General features: G+C 35.8%; 1 protein-coding gene across 3 annotated transcripts in view; it reads left to right on the top strand.

Moving 5' to 3' along the window:
• The first annotated feature begins 16863 nt into the window (after nucleotides 1–16863).
• LOC122061934 (bZIP transcription factor 68-like) overlaps nucleotides 16864–21736 on the top strand; it is a 10241-nt gene continuing 5368 nt past the window's right edge. The window contains exons 1-4 of one of the 3 annotated variants that reach the window (XM_042625517.1): nucleotides 16864–17151; nucleotides 17489–17626; nucleotides 17718–17771; nucleotides 17857–17943. In XM_042625517.1, the coding sequence (XP_042481451.1) occupies nucleotides 17540–17626; nucleotides 17718–17771; nucleotides 17857–17943 (228 nt within the window). In that variant the 5' untranslated portion in view covers nucleotides 16864–17151; nucleotides 17489–17539. Of the gene's footprint in view, nucleotides 17263–17488; nucleotides 17627–17717; nucleotides 17772–17856; nucleotides 17944–21736 lie in introns of all 3 variants that reach the window. The other 2 variants (XM_042625516.1, XM_042625515.1) reach the window with 2 other exon arrangements.

The raw sequence follows: 21736 nt of genomic DNA, 5'->3' as shown, positions 1-21736 counted from the left end.
GTATGCTCTACATGTGATGTTGGATTCGATATAGTGATATTATGGGGGATTATTAATAGGGGTTTATCAGGTACCGAAGTAGCCATGTAGGGACTGCTATGCTCCTGACTCACAACTAGATTGTATCATTAGAGATCGATAATGTACATTCATGATCATGGATATCTCCTATGTTGCAGTAGCACTAAAACCCAATATGGACTTAGAATCTATTGACTAGGAAATAAAATCAGGTGCTACACCCTTTGTCAGTAGGGGTGAGGTACTGACTATCCCACAACATGGGTGACCAATGGGTTTTCTGAGACTATGATTGTCCTATAGCTCGGCTGACAGATGGGTTTTTTGGGACCATGGTTGTAAGGTGGGATTATTCATTAGGGTATTACAGGCTGACCGATGGATTTTCTGAGACCTACAGGCTCCTGACTCGCAACTAGTGTATATTGCTAGGTGACCGATGGGTTTTCCAAAACTAGGGATATCTCCCATGTTGCAGTATCACTCAAACCCTAATTTTAATTAGTTTAATGGATAGACTTGTGTGATAATAAATCGGATCATAATTGCACTCCTTTAATCTTTGTTGTTCCTTTATGTTACATTACAATTGTATTCGTTTAATCTTGTTAATCTGTATTCTTGTATCTATAATTGTTTGTGAATGTTTCTATGTACCCTTCTCACTGAGCTTCGTGGAAGCTCACACCCATTGTTGCTCCTTTTTAGATGTTGATTTAGGGAACCCTCCGGAGTATATGGCTGAGGAGTCGGATCTCTTCGGAGGTGACCTCTGGGATAAGGAGTTAGCTATGCACAAGGATGGTTGCGTATGTGGCGATTGTGCCTTCGGAGAGCATTGAGGATGATAGTATCATCTTCTATTTTTGATCTTTTTGTTTACATATCAGATGTAGCCCCAGGGGCATAACTATAATTAATATTCTATTGGGAAAATATTTTGGTAAATATGATTTGATCTCACCAGTTGTGTATATTATTATTATCATTATATTGTGATCATAGAATCATTTCATAATTTTATGCACTTAAAGTACTGTATTGTAGATCCTGGAGGGATGGTGGACAAGTGCAAGTGTCCATGTCACCAACCTTCAAGTGAGTGAAGGTGGGGTGTGACATATATAAATGAAAACTTTTTTTTCCAATTTATCAACATAATAAATGAGTAAAGCCAGCAGAGAGCAAGCTCCCCCTACATATATGCTAGGGATAAAGGAAAGTTCAACAAAAATTATAGTACTGTTCAAATGATCATTCGCACACAGAGTCACAAACCATAACATAAGTCATAAATAAGAATACAAGTGCTTATTGCTTAACAAAACATAATTCTTAGCTACTTTTAACCACAAAAAGATAGATTGACAATCTATTCATCAAATTCTTTGAGAAGTTCGATGATGTGGTTCTACTTCTTCTCAATTACAGCTTAACGTCCTTTAAGTAGGTCCAATCGAGCAAACAATGATATCTTGAATTGGTCAAAATGAGCTTGCAGTTCATTAATAGTCACATAGGTCCTAGAAAGTTGACTTCCTTCTCCATTGTCCCTCTACTGCAGAAGTTCTTCTTCCCTCACTTGACACTCGTGTTAATATTGAGTAGTCGATTTCGGAATGAGACCCATATTTTTTTATGGTTAAGATGTCAATGTTGATAGGAAGAGGCTTAACTATTTCTCTTTCAAAGTCAACACTGAAATGATACAAGAGGTGACCAATTAATCTCCCATAGGATAAATTTCCCCTCAGGTACCAATTGAAATAATCTAAAGGGGTGAATAAGTTATGCTCATGGATTTTAAAAATTCTCTGATTTAGTTTTCCCAAATATGATTACCTTAACATTTCTTTCTTTCTCAATGCACTAGCATCATTGTTCCCACCCTGAGAAGATCACGGATGTTTGAGGTAGTTTCATTCATCGACCGGTGCGCGGATGACCCAAAGATAGAGTGGGGAATCAGTAGAGCAATAGAAGATCAACTGGTCAAAACTCTCACCTACTGAAAAATTTTGGTGGTTAGATAGACGAATGGGACATTCACATTGATGGAGATTTCCCTAACACCTTATCAGTTCCTTGTGCATAAGTTGTGTGATGAAATTGATGTAGAATTCATCCATGTCAACAGGTCCACCAAAATAAAAAATACGGAATAAAAAAATTAAACATAATCACACAGCACCAAGGTTTATAGTGGTTTGACTCAATTCGAATTTAGTCCACTCCCTACAAGTTTCACTGGTAAAGTATTCCACTAGCTCTTCCCTTTCAGTATAATAGGTAGGGAGGAAAAGCTTTATAAAATCTTTTAAAGATAAAAAGATCCATATAATCTCTTTCACAAGTAGAGAGGGATCTTATAATCTCTTTCTAGGTAGAGAGGGACCTTACTACTCTTTTAAGGATAAGAAGATCCTACACAATACCTAATTACAATATAGAGTATTGCGTACTTACAACCATCACACCTAGAGTTACCTAATTGTTGGAAAAATAAGTAGTGGAATGTAAATAGAGTTACCTCTGTGTAATATAAATGACATGCAATAATGAATAGAATGATGCACCTTTCACTTGGTCTTCAATGTCTATGCTCTTCAAGACAATGCTTGGGCTTTACTTGTATATAAAAATTTCCAATAGCTCAAGGAAAGAGTGGATTGATGATCACCTCAAATGCTTTAGAGAATTGTCTTAATTGCTTAGGAATAATTGATTATTACTTATAAGCATTAGAGGTATTTATAGGTGAGATTAAGAACTAAATTAAGCAAAAAATCTCACTCAAACGGTCATATTTTAGGTGTACCAATCCACCGGCATGGGTGTCGGTTGACCACCACATGTAGCCATTACAAGAAAATAGTTGTTGGAATAGCCGTGGAAGGCAATTTAAGCAAGCTAGTCACTAACTGATCAATCAATACCTGGTCTGATCGACTTACTGGAGCCGGTTGCTACTGTTGGCTTTCTGCCAGAATCCCTTTTGAAGTTTTTTTGTGTGGATTTTGACTTGTTGACTTCAGATGACCATAACTTGGTTATACAAATTCTGATTGGGATGATTCCAACTCCATTGGCTCTGTAACTCGAAACCTTACAAATCTTGTGAAGAGACCATATGTTGATACTAATTCTTTAAATGTTCAAAATGCCCTTGAACATAGTAAGTATTGTTTTTCATAGTTAATGTAGAGGCTACTTAAAGCCACTATATTCCTTATAGCTACGTGTTTTGGTACTTGCTAAAGTGATATGATTTAGGGTCATTCTAAGTAGGATGAACATAGCTGTGGATATTTCTCATAATCATCATGCATAGCACTTAATATAATAAAGCATGCATTACGATCATTTTTCAACCACTTATTATAGGCTTCTATATCACAACAGTGCTGAACAGTAGTAGTACCTTCCGTGGGTTTATCCATAGTAGTGGTCAAATACTCAATGTAATTTTGCTCATAGAGTAGATATTACATCTTTTGGTGTCACATGTCATAGTTGGGTTCAATCAGTTTATTACCATTTATGAGGTCTGCAACAACATGATTAGTGGGCATATCACTACACACAATGATGTGCGAGGTAAATATTAGGTACACATCAATAATTTGTTCTAGAAACTCTAATTAAAATTAATGCTTCCTTACTTCACATAGTGAGACAAAAAATTTCGCCAAGCTCATAATCAAATCTCATATGTGTGGATTAAGGACATAAAATTTTAATCAATTCTCAATAAATATAAGGAGAATAGATATCTCCAATCCATAAAATTTTGTCATGCACATGGGTCCCACATAAGAATCCGATTGGTACTTAAAATGACATGTCAAAATAGTATAAGCATATAATATGCAATGCGAGGTGCTTTCCTTTACAGGACTAATAAAAAAATCTAATCACATTATTCCAAAAAATAATTACAATGTTTAAAAGTCCTACTATATCAATCTACTGAGTAGGGAACTTCGTATTTTACATCATTCACGATGACTACCTCTAACACACATACATAGGAGCATATCCACTTAAATAAAATACCAATTTTGATCTCTAACCCAAAACAAGAATATACAACCATAGGTCAGTGAGTGGAGATCGACCATGCATGCCAACAAGTGGATCAAGTAAAAAATCATAACCGCCATGGGAGGGTATGATGATTTACCAATCTACACACATACACACACATATACTAAAATACATTTAAAAGCAATAATATATATAAGTCAAAGGCTTATAGTTTGAGTCATACTAAAGATACATATTTTATTAAGCAACATCATAAACATGGTTCATATGATAATCATTATTACAATAGAAAATAATTATCATCATAGCCATCCATAACATAACACATGCCATCATAATTAAACATATCATATAAAGCCCACCAAACATGACTTAAGTCATTGAGGTCAAAAGTGTAATTTTAAGTTAGGGTTGCACAAACCCCAAAACCTAATCACATATTCTCCATCTCCCAAAATCCTAATTTAAAAAAAAAAAAATCTAAAGAAACTTTCTGTTGGAAGTACACATAGTAGGCAGCCTACAACCACAAGTCGCAGCTTATACATTATTGCAGCATAGATGGGTGCATGGACATTACCTCAGCCTTATTGCACTGTACGGTGCATCTACAAGGCTGATCTAAATCTAATTCAATTTGGATGGAATAAAAATATCTCTGGAGAAACATGACATTCACAATAAAGACAAAAATAAAGGGTCACTTTATTGCTTTTGATTTTTTTTTTTTAATAATGATCAAATTATTATGTAATCAATGCATTATGATTTGAAAATTGAAAGAAAGAAAAAACACCAGATCTCCTTTTTGATTTTTGTTTCCAGGGGCTTGCAGCAAAGTCTAGCGTTAATCTTTAGCGCGCGCACAAACAAAAGCTAAAAAAAATTCCATAGGTCTCGTAATGAGAGGCAATGTGTAATTTTAGGGTTTTTCAATTAAGAGCAATGAAGCACTAAGTACAACTAATATAATATGGCTCTGATACTAATGTCAAACAAAAAGCAAATAGAGGATCAGGGATTACCTTAATGTAGCATTTCATGCAGCGAAATGGGTCATATTATACCACACATCAATCCACACAAGCACTAATGGATGAAAGATTGCAACGATCTCGTTAGAAAATTTTCACATTCAAAATCCAATGATTGCAATGTAGATCCTTAGAGACACGCACTCCCAATTGGGAGTGACAGAAGAGAATAGGGAGATAGAGAGAGAACTCTTGAGATTAGGTTCAAAACCTAACCTTATTGTGGCCAAACCTCTTATTTATAGAGATTTGACCAGCTAAGATTCCTAATCCTAGTGGGTCTATGATTATCCTAAGTGAACAACCCATAAACGAACCGGACCAAGATGCAATTCAATTAACACTAACCCACTAGGGGAGGGTATGTAGCTCTCTTTCTCTCTATCTCTCTCCTTCTCATTTGAAATGACCTTCCTATTTTGAACAAATTAACTTTTAACTTACTTTACACACTCATTTTGGATTAAAATCCGACCAATGAGGTTGGTGTGAGACATTATTGTTGGATTTATGGGCTAAATTAATTATTCGGGTTGATTAAATGGGTGAGAGTCAAATTGCATGAACCGATTCGGTCCACTCTCAAGTTTAGGGATATGCTGGCTCAACCCATTGTAGTTTAGGGTTTTGGGTGCATGACAGTATTATAAATACTAGGTTTTGGGTCCCTACAGCCATTATTCACTCTTCCTCACTTTACCACTAAAGTGAGAGAACCAAGGAGGTTTAAGTGGCTGTAGAAAATCCATAGCCAAGCCAAGAGAGCGAAAAGTGGGAGTGACCAATATCAATCTTCTTCAACATACTTGGTGAAAGGTACAATTAGATCCTCTATAATTTTATTAGATTTATGTTCTTATTTTTTCTGTGTGGTTTCCTCAATAGGGTTTCAAACTCAAACCCATAGGGAGTTCTAATAAGTGATATTAGAGCAGACCACATGGGACAAGAATCGATTGAATTTTTCTTATACATGAGGATTTTGATTGTTACTTAAAACCTGATTTGATAAAAAAAAAAAAATAAATAAATCATGAAAATTGTAATTTTACCATCACTTAAAGATTCTGTATGGAAAAACTTTCTTCACGAAAGTTGTAGATCACGAGAAGACGATTGCGGCGGTATGTCGCAAGTCAGCAGAAACCTCCGTACGCACCGTCGAAAAAGGCAGGCGGAGGAGAGACAAAAAAAAAAAGTTGCAAGTCGGCGGTGGCTGACTTCTTTTGACAAAAAAAAACCTTAAAGGCTTGTTTGGTTTTTGTTCCTTTTGGGTTTTTATTTAAACTACTTTAAATTTCATTTAAAGGTTCGTTTTAAGGCCAAATTGAAATCTGTTTTTTGCTTTGGATTCCTTGTTTCGGGCCACATTTAATGATCTAATTTTTAATATGACATGTTTATTTGAAATTTTATGTTGTATTTAGTTTTAATCATTAAAACAAGAGGGCATAAATCAATGCTTTGAAAAATATATATGTTATTGGTTACCATGAAATTGAAAAAAAATTTTAAATTGAGATATGTTAATATGGAAAAGGGTGTAAGCTTCCGCTCATTCTTAGTTGCAAAGTAATTTTTTAGGAAACCATGAAAGGATGAGGTGGAATCCACCAAAGTGGTACATCTTATTATTCCATGATTTTCCACAGGGTAGCAATGTAGGTGACATTTGCCCAAAGGTGATGTCACCAAAGTTAAGAAAATGACAGTAACCTAGAGGTTCCTAAGCCCAAAGGTGAGGGGATTTCAAAAGTTATTGTTCTTTTCATAGTAAATATGAATTTACAAGTGGACCAGTGCATTCTTAGCCCAAATGATAGGAATGTAGTTGCGGTTGTGACTCTTGTATGGTTATTGTTGTCCTAGCGACATATTTATATGTATGTTTTGAACATAAAGATATACATCTCCAATGGAAAAGATATGATAGAACTGAGTGAAACCCACCAAAGTAGTACATTCAGTTCGATTGTATCTTCCCCAACAGTAAATGTGATATTTTTCCAAAGGTTATGTCATCAAGGTTTGAGGATAATTATCCACATTTCAGAAAGGGACATTGAATTTGGAGTTCTTTTGTCCAAAGGTGATTGAATTCTGAAGTTAGTATTGTTTTCACAGTTAAAAGAAGAATATAAGAGCATCAGCTAATTCCTGTCCCAAAGGATAGGGATACATTTTTAGTTGTAACTCTTGTTTAAAATATATTGATGGTATTACATGCTTTTATATTATGATTTATATTTTGATATTTAACATGTATTGTGTTGTTACTGCTGTAGTAGGATGGTCACTCCCTCAAGTTATGTATCTTCCATCTCAATGTTCACTGGTAACAACTATCAAAAGTGGGTGGAGAAATTAGAATTGCATTTAAGTCTTCTTGACTTAGACTTGGCCCTTAGGGAACCTAAACTTGAGCCTCTCACAGACTCGAGCAGAAGTGCTGAAAGGACCAAGTTTAAGAAATGGACTAAAGCAAACAGAAAGTGCATACTGGTTTTAAAAAAGACAGTTCCTGAAATTATACATGGGAACATAGAGATCAAAGACACTGCAAAAGAATTCCTGGATGCTATTAAAGCTAGATTTCAACACAATAAGAAAGCTGAGAAAACCACATTGATGACCAGGATAATGAATATAAGGTATGATGGATGTGGGAGTGTTAGAGAATACATTTTGGGTGTAGCTACTAATGCTGGTAAACTTAAGGATCTTGCAATACAGATCGATGAAGAATATATTGTACACATTGCACTGAATACCCTCCCTAGTCAGTATAAGGTTATCCAATCTACCTATATTGCACTGAAGGATGATTGGATCCTAAATGATCTCATTTCCATTTGCACTCAAGAGGAAGAAAAATTGAAACAAACTAGGTTTGAGAGTGCACATGCAACTTTCCACAAGGGAACTTCTGGTAGACCAAGCAGAAGGAACAAAAATTTTTCCAACAGAGGAAGCGTCAAGCCATATGACAGGACTAATAGCTCTCAAGAACTTGACACATCTCAAAAGGCTCAGGATGAAGAAAAGACCAACAATGTAGAGTGTTTCTGGTGCCATAAGAAAGGACATGTGAAGAAGGACTGCTTTATTTTCAAGAAATGGTTAGAGAAGAGGAAGAATTCTGGGGCTGATAAGCATGATGATACCAAGAAAGGGTGAGGTAGACTGATCACCAACAATTGAAAGCAAGTAAAAATTGATCCCATCAAGTAGTTAGGATTTCTTTATATACAGTTATTTGACATGCTTGATTAGTGGGAGCTCTGGTTTTGTTTAGTATTTGTTTATGTTTTGAACCTTAGCCCGTATGTTTTGGGGCATAGTTTGATGAATTATGGTTAAGTTTTAGGATTTACATTATGCACAGTTATTTCTTAAAATATTTGGTTTATGATTTCATTTGAGAATGTTTTTATAAGCAGTAATTGTCTTAGTTATAGGCAATATTTTACCACAGTTCAAAATGTAATGTTTGCCACATTTTAAGACAGTATTTGTCATAGTTCATAGGCAATTTTGTCACAGTTTATGGGCGGAAAGCCACAGTTAAATATTAACCACAGATTAAAGGCAATTTGCCACAGTGAAGGTTAATATCACAGTTAATGACCTACATAGAATGACAACAGTATAATTTGAGGATATGTCAATGTTTCTATGATGGTATCCCACATAGATTCGTGTTAAGAAACTTACTTATGTTTGTAATAATAGAAAATTGTATGCCGTATATTGAGGTGTATCTTCTGCTGTTATTCGATGTGAGTGATTTTTCAATTGAATCACAGTAAGAGTGGTTAAAGTAATAAGATTCTATGGTCACACCAATTTAACAGACATTCTTATAATTAATGTAGCCCAAGTGGAAGATTGTTGGATTTATGGGCTAAATTAATTTTTCGGGTTGATTAAATGGGTGAGAGTCAAATTGCATGAACCGATTCGGTCCACTCTCAAGTTTAGGGATATGCTAGCTCAACCCATTGTGGTTTAGGGTTTTGAGTGCAGGACAGTATTATAAATACTAGGTTTTGGGTCCTTATAACCATTATTCACTCTTTCTCACTTTACCACTAAAGTGAAAGAACCAAGGAAGTTTAAGTGGTTGTAGAAGATCCATAGCCAAGCCAAGAGAGCGAAAAGTGGGTGACCAATATCAATCTTCTTCAACATACTTAGTGAAAGGTACAATTAGACCTCTATAATTTTATTAGATTCGTGTTCTTGTTTTTCCTGTGTGATTTCCTCATAAATTCTACTAGAATTGGTGGAATTGGCTGGCCCCGATTCCAATTAATGTTAATTCTTACAAATTTTTGTTTTTTCCCTCTTTTTTTTATTTATTTTTTTGTCTAGTTTGTAAAATAGTAGAATTAAATCAATAATACTTATCTCTTGTAGCAAGCTCTACAATTAATTTACGGATGGAGATTGGGCACATTTTTTAGTTTTTCCTAGGGCTAGCGACTACAACCAATGGCAATGAGGGATACACATGGGTATGGGTGTCTTTTCCATGCGGTGGAGGAGAGAGAGTGACACTATGGGTAGCCCAGTGGCATGCTCGGACTTTTCCCTACTTCTACCTTAATTGAATAAAATATTCACTTATTTATAAAATTGATTGCTTCTTCTTCCTAATTCTAATTTTAGAGGGTTTGATCGATTCTAAGCTGATTCTAAATCGATGGAGTCCAAATTAGGGATTTAAAACCTTTGTATGAAGTCCTCTATCATATTGATCTCACCCATTTTGTTGATATGGTTTAGATAATAATAATAACACATTTATTTCTTTAAAAAAATACTTATTTATTAATAGAATTGACACATTTATTAAAAAAAAATTTAGTGGCAAAGCCAAGATCAATTATGAAAAGAGTTAGAGACAAATCCAGAACCAATCCCAAGTTAATGTACAACTCTAAAAGACTACAACACTACAATAACAAACCATGCATGTCGATATCTTCATTAAGAATTTGGGCCCATTTTGTTACTGTAGTAGAATAATGATTTTTTTTTTTTAAGGACGAGGAACGGAGGAACTACCATTCTTCTTCTTCCCTTGGGAGTGGATATTATTCTACAATTCCCTTGATAATTCTTGCTTGCTTAATGAATGGACGTCACATCTGCTGGGCAAGAACTGTTGTGGCTCAATTTTCTTGTTGTATTAGCATGCTTTGATGTGGGAGTGTACTTATAGGTTGTGCATGCCTGACTCGTAATTAGGTTCATGGAGTTGATTCTTTATAGAAAAGTAGGCGTTTTTTTCGTTCTGTGTTTGCATCGTTTGCTTGAGCGCCCCCAGCTTTTTAGCTAAGCCGAGCAAGCAACGGTGGTCTACGATCAACTTTACTCCGCCCAAATACGCTAATGCGTGCCCCATAGTTTTTTAGCTAGGTGGGACCGACCCCCGCCACCATATGAGACAGAGACTATTATACTTGGACTTTTCCTTTCTGGGATAAGGCAACAATTCCAAATGTATTTTTTTATTTCAGCGATAATCACTTTTGGAAAGGTGAATTCCAAGTTCCACCACAAGAAATAAGAACTTTTGAAAGTGCACTGGGAAAATAGTAGAATGAGAATGCTTTAACTTAGAATGTGTCGCAAGGTCATATCAAGCTATTGACTAAAGTTGGTAGATTGCTTCGTTGGTAAGTGAGAGAAAATCATAACAATCATTCCTAGGATCAAATTCTCACCTCTAACAAAGTCTCTATATCTAACACTTTAATCTTATAATTAACTTTTTTTTTTTCGGTAGGATGTCTAATAACCACCCCCACTAACCTACAATTAGATATCCTTGTGATTTCTGGCTATAGCCAAGCCAACTTTGGATAAACATGTTGGATGGCAGCTTTATCTGATTGAGAGAGTACTTTGATGCCTCTAGTGACCTAGTAAATTTTGGCTCATCTAAACAACTATTCATCTGATATATTTGTCTAAACTGTTCAATCTCATTTACTTGTTAATATTAACTATGCACTTTTCTAAGCAGACAAAGTCTAGGAAAGCCACGTTCGGATGGAGGATGGTACATGGGAAACTCCCAACTGATGATAGAGTGTGTGCTAAGGGCGTCCCAATGGTCTCAAAGTGCAGCCTATGTGGAATTGCTGGGGAATCGTCAATCATCTATTTCTTGCATGCAACTATTCTATAGAAATATGGAAAAAGGATTGTTCAGTGCTTTGGGGTGGTACGGAAAGGTTCCTTGGAAATCAATTATTTGGGGAAAACTATTCCAGCCTAGGCAAGCCACGTTCGGATGGAGGCTGGTACATAGGAAACTCCCAACTGATCATAGAGTGTGTGCTAAGGGCGTCCCAATGGTCTCAAAGTGTAGCCTATGTGGAATTACTGGGGAATCGTTCTATCATCTATTTCTTGCATGCAACTATTCTATAGAAATATGGAAAAGGTTTGTTCAGTGCTTTGGGGTGGTATAGAAATGTCAGAGTGCCATTCTTGATCTGGTAATGTGGTGGAAGAGGAAGGCTCGCACTCTAGCTCTAAAGGATCCTTGTGTGGTTGGTTTTACTATTGTGGCTGACAATATTTGGAGGGAGAGGAATAAGAGAAGGCATGGCAATGGCGCAACTTTTCCTAGGTATCTTTTTCACAGGATTCTCATAGAAGTGAAGGAAAGTAATTTGAATTTGGTAGGAGTTGTTCGATGTGTCAATGACCTAGTGTATTGCAGAAATCTGGGGTTGCAGAGCCTTCTAAGGAGAAAAATTTTGGTCCTCGAAGTTCATTGGTGTGCCCCAAGGTATGGATGGTATAAGTTGAACGAACGTAGATGGGTGCTCATTGGGTAATTCAAGGCAGGCTGGAGCAGCAAAAATCCTACGTGACCATAATGGAAAATAGTTGAAGCTTTTAAAGTCTTTCTAGGAATTCAATCAAATTACATAGCAGAATTCAAAGGGCTCGTGGAGGGTATTTGGAGAGCAAAAATTAGAGAAGTTAAGGCTCTGTGGATTGAGACAGACTCAGAGGCGGTAGTGGCAGCAATTCAGAAAAAAAAAACATCCCTTGGTTTGTCATGCAAGAATGGTACTAAACTTATCATTACGTTCAATCCATCCAATGGAAGGTAACTCATTATTTTAGAGAAGCTAATATTGTGGTGGAATACTTTGCATAGTCAGCAGCAAAAACAAGCATTTCAGAAAGTAATCCAAGACTTCCATATCATATTCAAGAGGAAGTAGTAAGGGATGCTATTTCTAGACCTCGGTACCGATTTTTCTTAATTAGCTATTGAGCACCCCTGCTGACAGCAATGTCAAAGGTGGGGGTTTTTGCTCTTCAGGTTCCTTGATGTATGTTTTTATTTTTCATTTTTCTTCTTTAATACAATTTGGTACTTTTAGCATAAAAAAAAAAGCAGACAAAGTCTAATTTAATTTCAGTTTACTATCTTTAATTCCAAGACTTCCTTTTAATGATGAATATAGACACCTCTTTTGTCACTATGTAAAGAGATGTTGTATCTATATGTCGAAGACTAAAGGAATTGTATATATATATATTTAGGAGATTTTCCCATGTTCTTTGACACATCTACAAATCGTTCAAGTAAAATTATGGGAAAATTCTCTGGAAGGTAAAATATGATGAAACATAGTTATTTGACCACCCTAGAATCTGCCGTCCGAGCAATAAGGGACTCAACCAAAACATAAATAGATTGCAGAAAAAGACTCAATCCTTAAGCCTAATGGTTCAGCAACCAAAATTCTTTTAGTGAAGTCACAAGAAAGAAATAAATGCCACCCATATACACACATTCATTCCCTCTCTCTCTCTCTCTCTCTCTAAAAAACAACAGTAGGGTCCAGATGCAAAAAGGAAAAATTAATTTTTACCATGCATAATCCTCTCCATCACTATTACCATGCATAACTGACACAACAAAGAAAGAACAATTTTAGTACTAAACCATTCTACTGTAGTGAATGAAGAAAACTAAGAACTACTTATGAGAAAAAGAATGTTACCTCCTAGTGTAACATATGTCCACACACATGGACAAGTGAAATCAAGCTGTGAAAAGACGCTTAATCCCTGACTCCACTTCCCATGTGCATAAGCATAGAGTACGCTAGGAGGTAGCGTTTTTTAACCCTTTATTTATTTATTGGAACTAAGTGAGATTTTACAAATGGTTACATCAACATAAGTAGAAAACATAGATTCTACAACATTAATGTTTCAAGTCCCATTCGGATTAATATGGGTGTATAGTATTACCAAAAAAAGAAGAAAACATAAACATGGGTGTATAGAGGAGAAATTGAGTGTGAGACAAAATTAAGAATTAAAGGTATCCAAGAGTCCTACCATATAGCAACATTTGAATCATTACCATCTCTCTTGCAAACCATTTGTTTTAAGGTATCAAATAATACTATTCCAAAATGACAGAACCACTCCTTACGATAATAGTTAAACGAAATAAATCATTCTCAGAGAAATATTTAGCTATAAGAATCCTTACCCACAGAAGATCAAGATGAGTCAGAATTCGCCACACACTGGTTTAAGAAGTAAAACCTTATAATGTATAGAAAGGACCTTAAAATCAATCGCTCCCAAATCATTTTATTCTCTTCCTCCCCTCTCGATTTTGGCTTACCCATAGCAACACAGACATCCAAAAAAATGGACACGTAATGGGGACTAATCTCCCAGCTTGAGATAAAGGGAGGAATTTTCCAACTACCCATTCCTCCCCTCTAAAAAAATGAGGCGCCTAGATAAGAAGCTTTATCTAGAATAGCATTAAAGACCATTTGGATCTGTCAACAATATTCAAAACTCATCACAACTTATAAGGTTGATTATATAGGGATTTTAAATAAGGATGAGTGTAAGGATCCATGTAAATCCAAAAGACATATACCATTTGGATTTGTCAATGCTATAGTTATGTTGTCTATTGACAATATAATTTCAAAAATTGAACAAGATCCATTGAATTGCCCAATTTGAATCGAAATTGATCATGATCGTTTCATTATCACATAAAGATATTATGTCATTCATTGCCATTGCTAGTAAGCTTATGGATGTGAGTTGGAACTTCACCTAGTTTTTAGGAGTTTCTTGGAGTTTCAGACAAAATCAAGAGGTGGTTCAAACAAACTTTTCATACATAATAGAAAATCAATGAAAACACTCACACTTAATGAAACTGTAGTAAAGTGATTCATGGTCTATTTAAATTATGGGAAAAGAGCACCCTTATGAAATATGGAAGATCCATTCTCTGATGATGCATGTGCATGTCTCCTTATTGGTTCTCATAATTGGTGCGGTGGATATGTTATCAGACAACAACCTCTTAACATTAAAATATATAAAAAAAAAATTTAATCGTACAAATGACTGCATTATCATTGTGTAAAGATGAATTATGCCATATAATCAATTATTTGAAACATTTATCAATGCTATAAAATTCACAGATGATAAGATAACAATTGCATTTGTTATATCATATTAAAAAGCATGCACTTAAGTGTGATACTATATATTTTGGGGTAGGGATCGAGACACTATCGGTGTGGGATAGAATCTCCCACAACAAGCCAATGGGAGTACAAAAAGGAAAACCCACACAGTTCGTATACAGAGAAGGGGTCTATATGTCAGAATGGAGAGTATGAGAGGATACATGATACTGACAATGTGTCTATCATTTTTCTAATATATTTTTCTTAATAAAATAATTAATTCATACATGGAGATGGCTATAAGGGTGTGCCAATTTATGATCGAAATTGAAAACAAAAATCAAAACCAGCTGTTTAAACCCGAATCTATTTGAATATAAACAAATTGTTTGGTTTTTGTTTCGAAATATGGAATCTTTTATTGGTCCGATTTCGATTTTAAGCCTGAGACCATCGGTTCCAACTGAATAATTCAATTCTTCTTTAATGTTTTAATCGACATGCATGATAAATTCTATTTCTTTTTCTTATTTTTATTTATTTATTTATTTATTATTATTATTATTTTGTGCAAAAGAGTAGTTTACAGATAATAGGCATACATACAACCAAGATCTTCACTCACATAATTTAAGAAGCCAATGAGTGGAATATGGTCAATCTCTCAGACACATAATAGGTGGGGCTTTTCAAATTAATAGAGCCTCCCCTTGAATAACTGAATTAAAAGACTAATGAATGGAGATTGCCTAACATGAGCATCTTTCTGATCTATGACTACAAAACCCCCCACCCTTTGATTGCGCTTGCAATAGGGCTGCGTCACAATTCACTTTAAGAAACCCCTCCATCGGTGGGGGATTTCTCCAAGTGAATGACGATGAACTATAATGAGGAGCCTTTGAATTTGCTGCAAGAATTCGCTCTTTGTGCAATTGATATGACCTCTTGAGGGAGTCCATACCTTTAACATTGCAAACTAAGATATTTTCTTGACATTCTTGGATAAACTGTCCTAGTTTCTTAACCATTAAAAAAATCAGAGGCACATGACTAGTAGGCGGTGAATATGAAAGGCTACTTCCAAAAGTTCTATTCCTTTCTAATGTCTGGAAAAGTTTGCTGAATAAGGGCCTTAACAAATAAGTGTTTTATTTTTTTTGGGATTGATGAAGATGTAAAAAGTATACCCAAACAGAAAAAATTAGGACACAAATCGAATACCAGCTAGGTCAAAACCAGATAGTAAATGAAACATGGAATCAAATAAAAATCAAATTGAAACTAAATCAAAACCAAATCATGCTAGTTCGACACTGATTCAAAAAAGAGGGTTTGGTTCGATTTCAATTTCCACATGCTGTATCTTGAACCGAATGATACCAAATAAAAAAACCAACACTGAACTAATTGACTCCCTTTATTGGTTATTTATTTTTTGATCATCAAGACACTCTCAAACAGTGTTTCATTAACAAATAAAATATATATATATATATATGGAAAACATATCCCATCTATGTGTACCTTGCGCCGAGACACAATCATGTAAAATGACTGCCATGATGAAATAAAAGAAATCCTAACCCTGTTGATGCCATGTGCACTCTCATTGCCTGTGCATGTGTTCGGCCACACAACCTGGCAATGATCTTTTGAAAGATGTTGTGATTTGGCTCCAATACATCCACATCATTATCCATTTATCAATATTAAAAAACTCATTTGATGGGACTCTATTTTTTTTTATCCTTTCCCAAGATAACAAGAGAATCCATTTTAACGGACTTGGTATTGGGAGGAGAACCAATATTTATTTATTTTGATTAAACAAAAATGGTTATTTCTTAAGAGAAGGTTCCTTAAAAGGTAGCATGATCTTGCTTTAACATGGATCTAATAGTTGCACATGTGAAAGCATCAACCATGATGAAATTTTTGCCTTTCATGAATGATAGAATAGTCATTTCACCCAACTTTGTATCTAGGCACATGAGCCACGTTATCTTTTAGGTTTTTTTTTATCATTTTTCTGTTTTATCCATAGGTTGGCTTGGGTTGTTCCCCTATGTCTTTTTTTTTTTCGGAAATACTTTTGACGCGTCATTCTTATATCATTTTATACAGTCAAATAATGGTATTGATATATTTTCTTTTGGTGAAATAATGATATACGATATACGATATACGATATACCGAAAACGATATACGATATACGACTACGAATGAGTACGTTGAGAGAGCAGTGTAAAACAACGAAGAGGAGAGACGGAAGGGTTTCTCTCCATCTGTGGGAAGTGAAATACTCTCAACGAACGGGACGATGACGACGATGACGACGATGGAATCTTCGCCATAAAAAGAAAACCTTTATCGACTCTTCTCCTTTCACTGTTTCTTTTTTCTTCTTCTACGTCTTCTTTTTGCAGGAACAGAAAGCGATTCAGTTTTCGGATTTTCTTTCACCCTTATTTGTTGGCTGATTCGTCGTAGCTGGTTGATTAATACCTGTTTTTGTGTTCCTGAGGAGGAATTTTGTTGTTTCTGATGTAAGTTTCAGTCTCTTCGCTTGGTTTGATTCCGATTGAACGAGTTCACTGGTTTTGTAGCAGTAGAAAGCTCTTAAATTGGAGTATTCATTGATTAATGTCGACTAGCGGGTAAAATTTGAAATTCTGGTTCATCTTCTTTTCTGAATTCTTATCCATCTCGCACTTGATGAGTCTTGAGATTGTTTGCATCCGGTGAGATCGATATATCAGCTCCTATTTTATTATGCATCAAAGAGAAAAAAAAAAACGTTATTTTAATAGAAATCCGGGCGGTGCATAGCAAGTGAGGAACTGAATCAGAAGCTTTGCTCTTAAACAAGTGTTTGTACCGCAGGATGGCTTGAGAGATTGTTCTGGATAGGAGTTGCTTTCGACTCTTTGAGTCATGGGTAGTAGTGAGATGGATACGCCGCCAAAGGCATCGAAGACCTCGACCTCGACTTCGACTTCAACTTCAACGCCAGCAACTCAGGTTTAGTTTTATCTTACTGTAGCTCTTATACTGTTTAAGTGAGGTTTGAAGATCCCATCTGCTAATCGTTTATTATCATTGTTTTGCTCAGGAGCAGGCTCCTCCGACGAGTACTGCAGCTGTTTATGACTGGTCTGGATTTCAGGTGCTTATGATGAAAAGTTCCTCCTCAGTTTGATTCTTTTTAGTTTAATATTGTATTCAACCTTCCTCAACTATCTGCATAACAGGCGTATTCCCCTATTCCTCCACCTGGTTTCTTTCACTCTCCAGTGGCTTCAAGTCCCCAACCACACCCGTATATGTGGGGAGCTCAGGTATAAATTCTCCTTTTTATCGTTCCTTCAGTGGGATCATTATACATAAGCTAGACTTATGCACCTGATGCATGTGATAGGTGGTTGTGATTTAGGTTCTCTAGGTCTTGGAATAACTAAAATAGGGAAGTGGATACAACTTGAAATGGTGGAACCCATTTTCACATTATTCATCTTCAAACTAATACCAGTTTTTGCCTGTTCATAGTAACTCTCTGGTTGTCAGGTTTATGTGATTTGGTTTGAATTGCTATAGAAGGAATTGATGCGTTAATGACTAGATGACCTTATTTGCGTGACCAAGAATAGTTGGGGAATCATACTCAGTCTATAAGTGTTAAACTGGCTTGTTTAGTTGGGAATGCCAATGTTTGTCGGTACCATTGATGTGATATTTCCTCTAACATGCTAATCACAATTAACTTCCTACCAAATCAAGTGATGGAGAATTTAATTTAGGGGGCAAGGTGAATTGGTAAAATTAGCTCCACCTAACTCTGGCTTTATTCACACTAATGAAGTTACTTTTTTGGTCTCCGTCGTTTGGATTACCTTCCCTCTTTAAAACACAGTGAATTTATTTCTCTTTTCTAGCAGGGGGAATAAAGTTTGAAGGAAATCATAACTCCTCTAAACATGCAATAGAGGTAAATCATAAATGGAATAGGATTCCCAATAACAACTATGAAACTTTATTCTGATGGGATACCCTATGTAATGGTATGCTGCTCTATCACTCCATGCAATCTTTTGCTCTCTATATGGAAAGTGTGATTCATAGGATTTAGAGGGAAATCTCCCTCGAACTGCTCTAAGAAAAATCAAGAGGTGCTGATCAAGATTATTAATTCCTGTTCAATGTGGGAATGACGTCTAATTACCTATATCACGAAGCACTAGGCGACTCAGGACATTGGAGGGCCTTCCTAAGCACTCAGGCAACAAGGCGGCTGCTAAGAGGCGCCTAGGCAACCTAAGCGTGCATGAATGCTTTTAATCATGGATACAGTTTAGTTCTCACTTCTCAAACCCAAATGGACATAAACCATGTGGTAGGGTTCATGGACACTACTATCCACCCTAAACTCCTCTTTGGTTATTTAAGTCTGTATTGTATGATAGACAACTTCACCCAGAGTATGTACATACATACAACAAACAACAACAACAAACTAAGCCTTTTCTCAACTAAATGGGGTCAACTACATGGATCTCCGAAAGAGCATATAGACATAATATATATATATATATATATATAATATTGTTGTTTTTTGTTAAAACACATGAATTGTAAGGGTATTGGAACGAAGGAGACTAGGAGTCACATGACACACAGAGACATTCTTGAGACTGCTGTTTGGAAAAAGACACGTGTGCACAATTGGATAAATAGCACCCACCAACTGTACTCTATTTTCTCATTTCCTTCCTTATCCATTTGTTTATAATTTTAACTGTTATATTAATGGCAAATAATTTAGGTAAAACAACCAATTGACCAAGGAAGCGAGTAGTAGAGAAGGTTTCCAACTTTGGTTCCTTCATCCCATGATGAATTCTTCTTCTTCTCTCTCTTTCTTTCTTTTTTATTTATTTAGTTATTTATTTTTTTAATACAAAGGCATGACCCATGCATCACACTATATAAACATTCTACACAAACCCAATGAAAATATAAGAAAAGGCATTTAATCTTATATGATAATATAAAAAAAGTACCAACCCGTTCAGTACAATAAGGTGGTGGAATGCCTATGTTCTAAAAGAAAAAAAAAAAGCCTGCCTAGGTGACGCTTTGACAACTGAGACATATTTTCCTTGCCTTGCTCTCTCCATTTTCTTTTACTTCTTTAAATACGGTCGCTCTTCTCTCTCTCTCTCTCTCTCTCTCTCTCTCACACACACACACACACACACATACACACACACACACACACACACACAAACACACGCACGCACGCGCGCGCCCAAGGTTAAAGGTTTTGGGGTTTGACCTTGGTTGAAATCGAAATGGGTTGAAACCTGGTTGGAACAAGGTGCTTTTTTTGGGCTTATGGAAAATCTTGGTTTTGAGGCCCAGAATTTTTTTTTTTTGGGTCTGATTTTTCATATGCAGCCTATCTTTGACCTTTAAAACCTAATCTATGAACTATTTTCACAAATATAGCACCCAAATGGCCAAAATGGTACTTGTGATGTTGACCCTAGTTTGTTAGTGTACGCTAAATGATTTTGTAGTTTGTACAGTAGCCTTGTTAATTTAGTATAAACACCAAATCTAATATAACTTATATATTGGAAATGTAAATAAGCTATTAAAACAATCAAAACTAGTTTTGAATTGAAAAACAAGCAATCATGTAAGATGATAGGGATACAACTCTCACCACTCAATTCTCGGTGAAGTTTCTAGGCAGCTCCAATCAATGAGCTACATACCACTACAGATGTCATAGCCACGTTTTTTAATATAACACATATGAGTCCCATGACATGCTTTGGGCCCAGTTGTTTTGAAAACCTATCACTATCACTTATAAGCTCCATGATCAACAACTTGAAGGTATACCAACCTAGAGCAGGCTCACTGAGACTGAAAGGATGTGGAAGTGGTAAACATGGTTGGCTTGTATACCCGAAGATGTTGTCAACATAAGATGACCCACCAACTGTAGTACCCCAATGTCCAAATGAAGACGAGGATCCACCATGCCCACCGCCATATCCAAATGAACCGGATGGTCCACCAGCATATGTTGCTGATATGACACTCTTGAAGCCACTATCATCAAGATGTGCTAAACTAGTGCTCGAGTCTATGAATTCTGGTGCACACCGATGCCTAGATCCGTTACTCTCCCCCAAACTCATGGCTTCCATTGTGCCAGACAGGCTCGATATATCCATCCCCATCCCCATCCCCATCCTAGCTCCCTAATCATTGATGTCTAACACCGCCATTATATATTACCCCTAATTTTTTTTCAAAAATATGTTGTGGGAAAATATTTATTCAAAAGAAAAAAAAAGAAAAAAAAAAGAAAAGAAAATTGACTCAGTGAAGACGTAGATTGGGAAATCTGATTAACATATAGAAAATTGAAAGAATTCTATTATGTTTACTACTATGTTGAACAAAAAAAGAAGTTGGGGGAAAAAAGTGGATTTACTTTGAAGCACCAAACATGCCTCTTTAGGTTTATCTTGGTTGAAAATGTAAGATAATAGAAGAAAATAGCAAGAACTTGAGCCAAAATTGAAGTTTTGTGGCTAAATTCCCATTTTGTTGGTTGAAACCCACGATACTTGTACATTTTTATCAAAATATGTGAAACTGTGTGTGTTTACATCGAAATAAGTCACTTATATAGCGTGGGTTGGACCAGTTTGGTCGAACCTTGTGAAACATGGGGAATTTCCATGAAACTAGTTGAAACCAATTACGTTGGAATTGGACCCATGGTTTCATTTCGACCCTTTGTAAAATTAGGAAATTTCGGTTGAAACGTCAAGTTTTGATCGAAATTTAGAACTATGCTCTCACCATTAGTTACAAATATATGCCCATGAAGACATTGAATTAGTTACCAATTAAAAGCTTTCCTTCGAATTGCAACACCTCAACCATATAACAAGTGCTCCATCCTATCACTTTTTAGGATGATAAATCAAGTGGTCCATTTTTGTAAGCTATTGGCTTTAATTGATTATCCCCTCACCCTAGAGTTGTGTAGTGGTTTTTAAGTTGAGATCAAAATATCTTTTTATTTTTTAATTTTTTTTGGGGGGGGGG

The sequence above is a fragment of the Macadamia integrifolia genome, chromosome 14 (genome assembly GCF_013358625.1).
Source record: "Macadamia integrifolia cultivar HAES 741 chromosome 14, SCU_Mint_v3, whole genome shotgun sequence".
NCBI lineage: Eukaryota > Viridiplantae > Streptophyta > Magnoliopsida > Proteales > Proteaceae > Macadamia > Macadamia integrifolia.
This window is presented reverse-complemented; position numbering and strand designations above follow the sequence as displayed.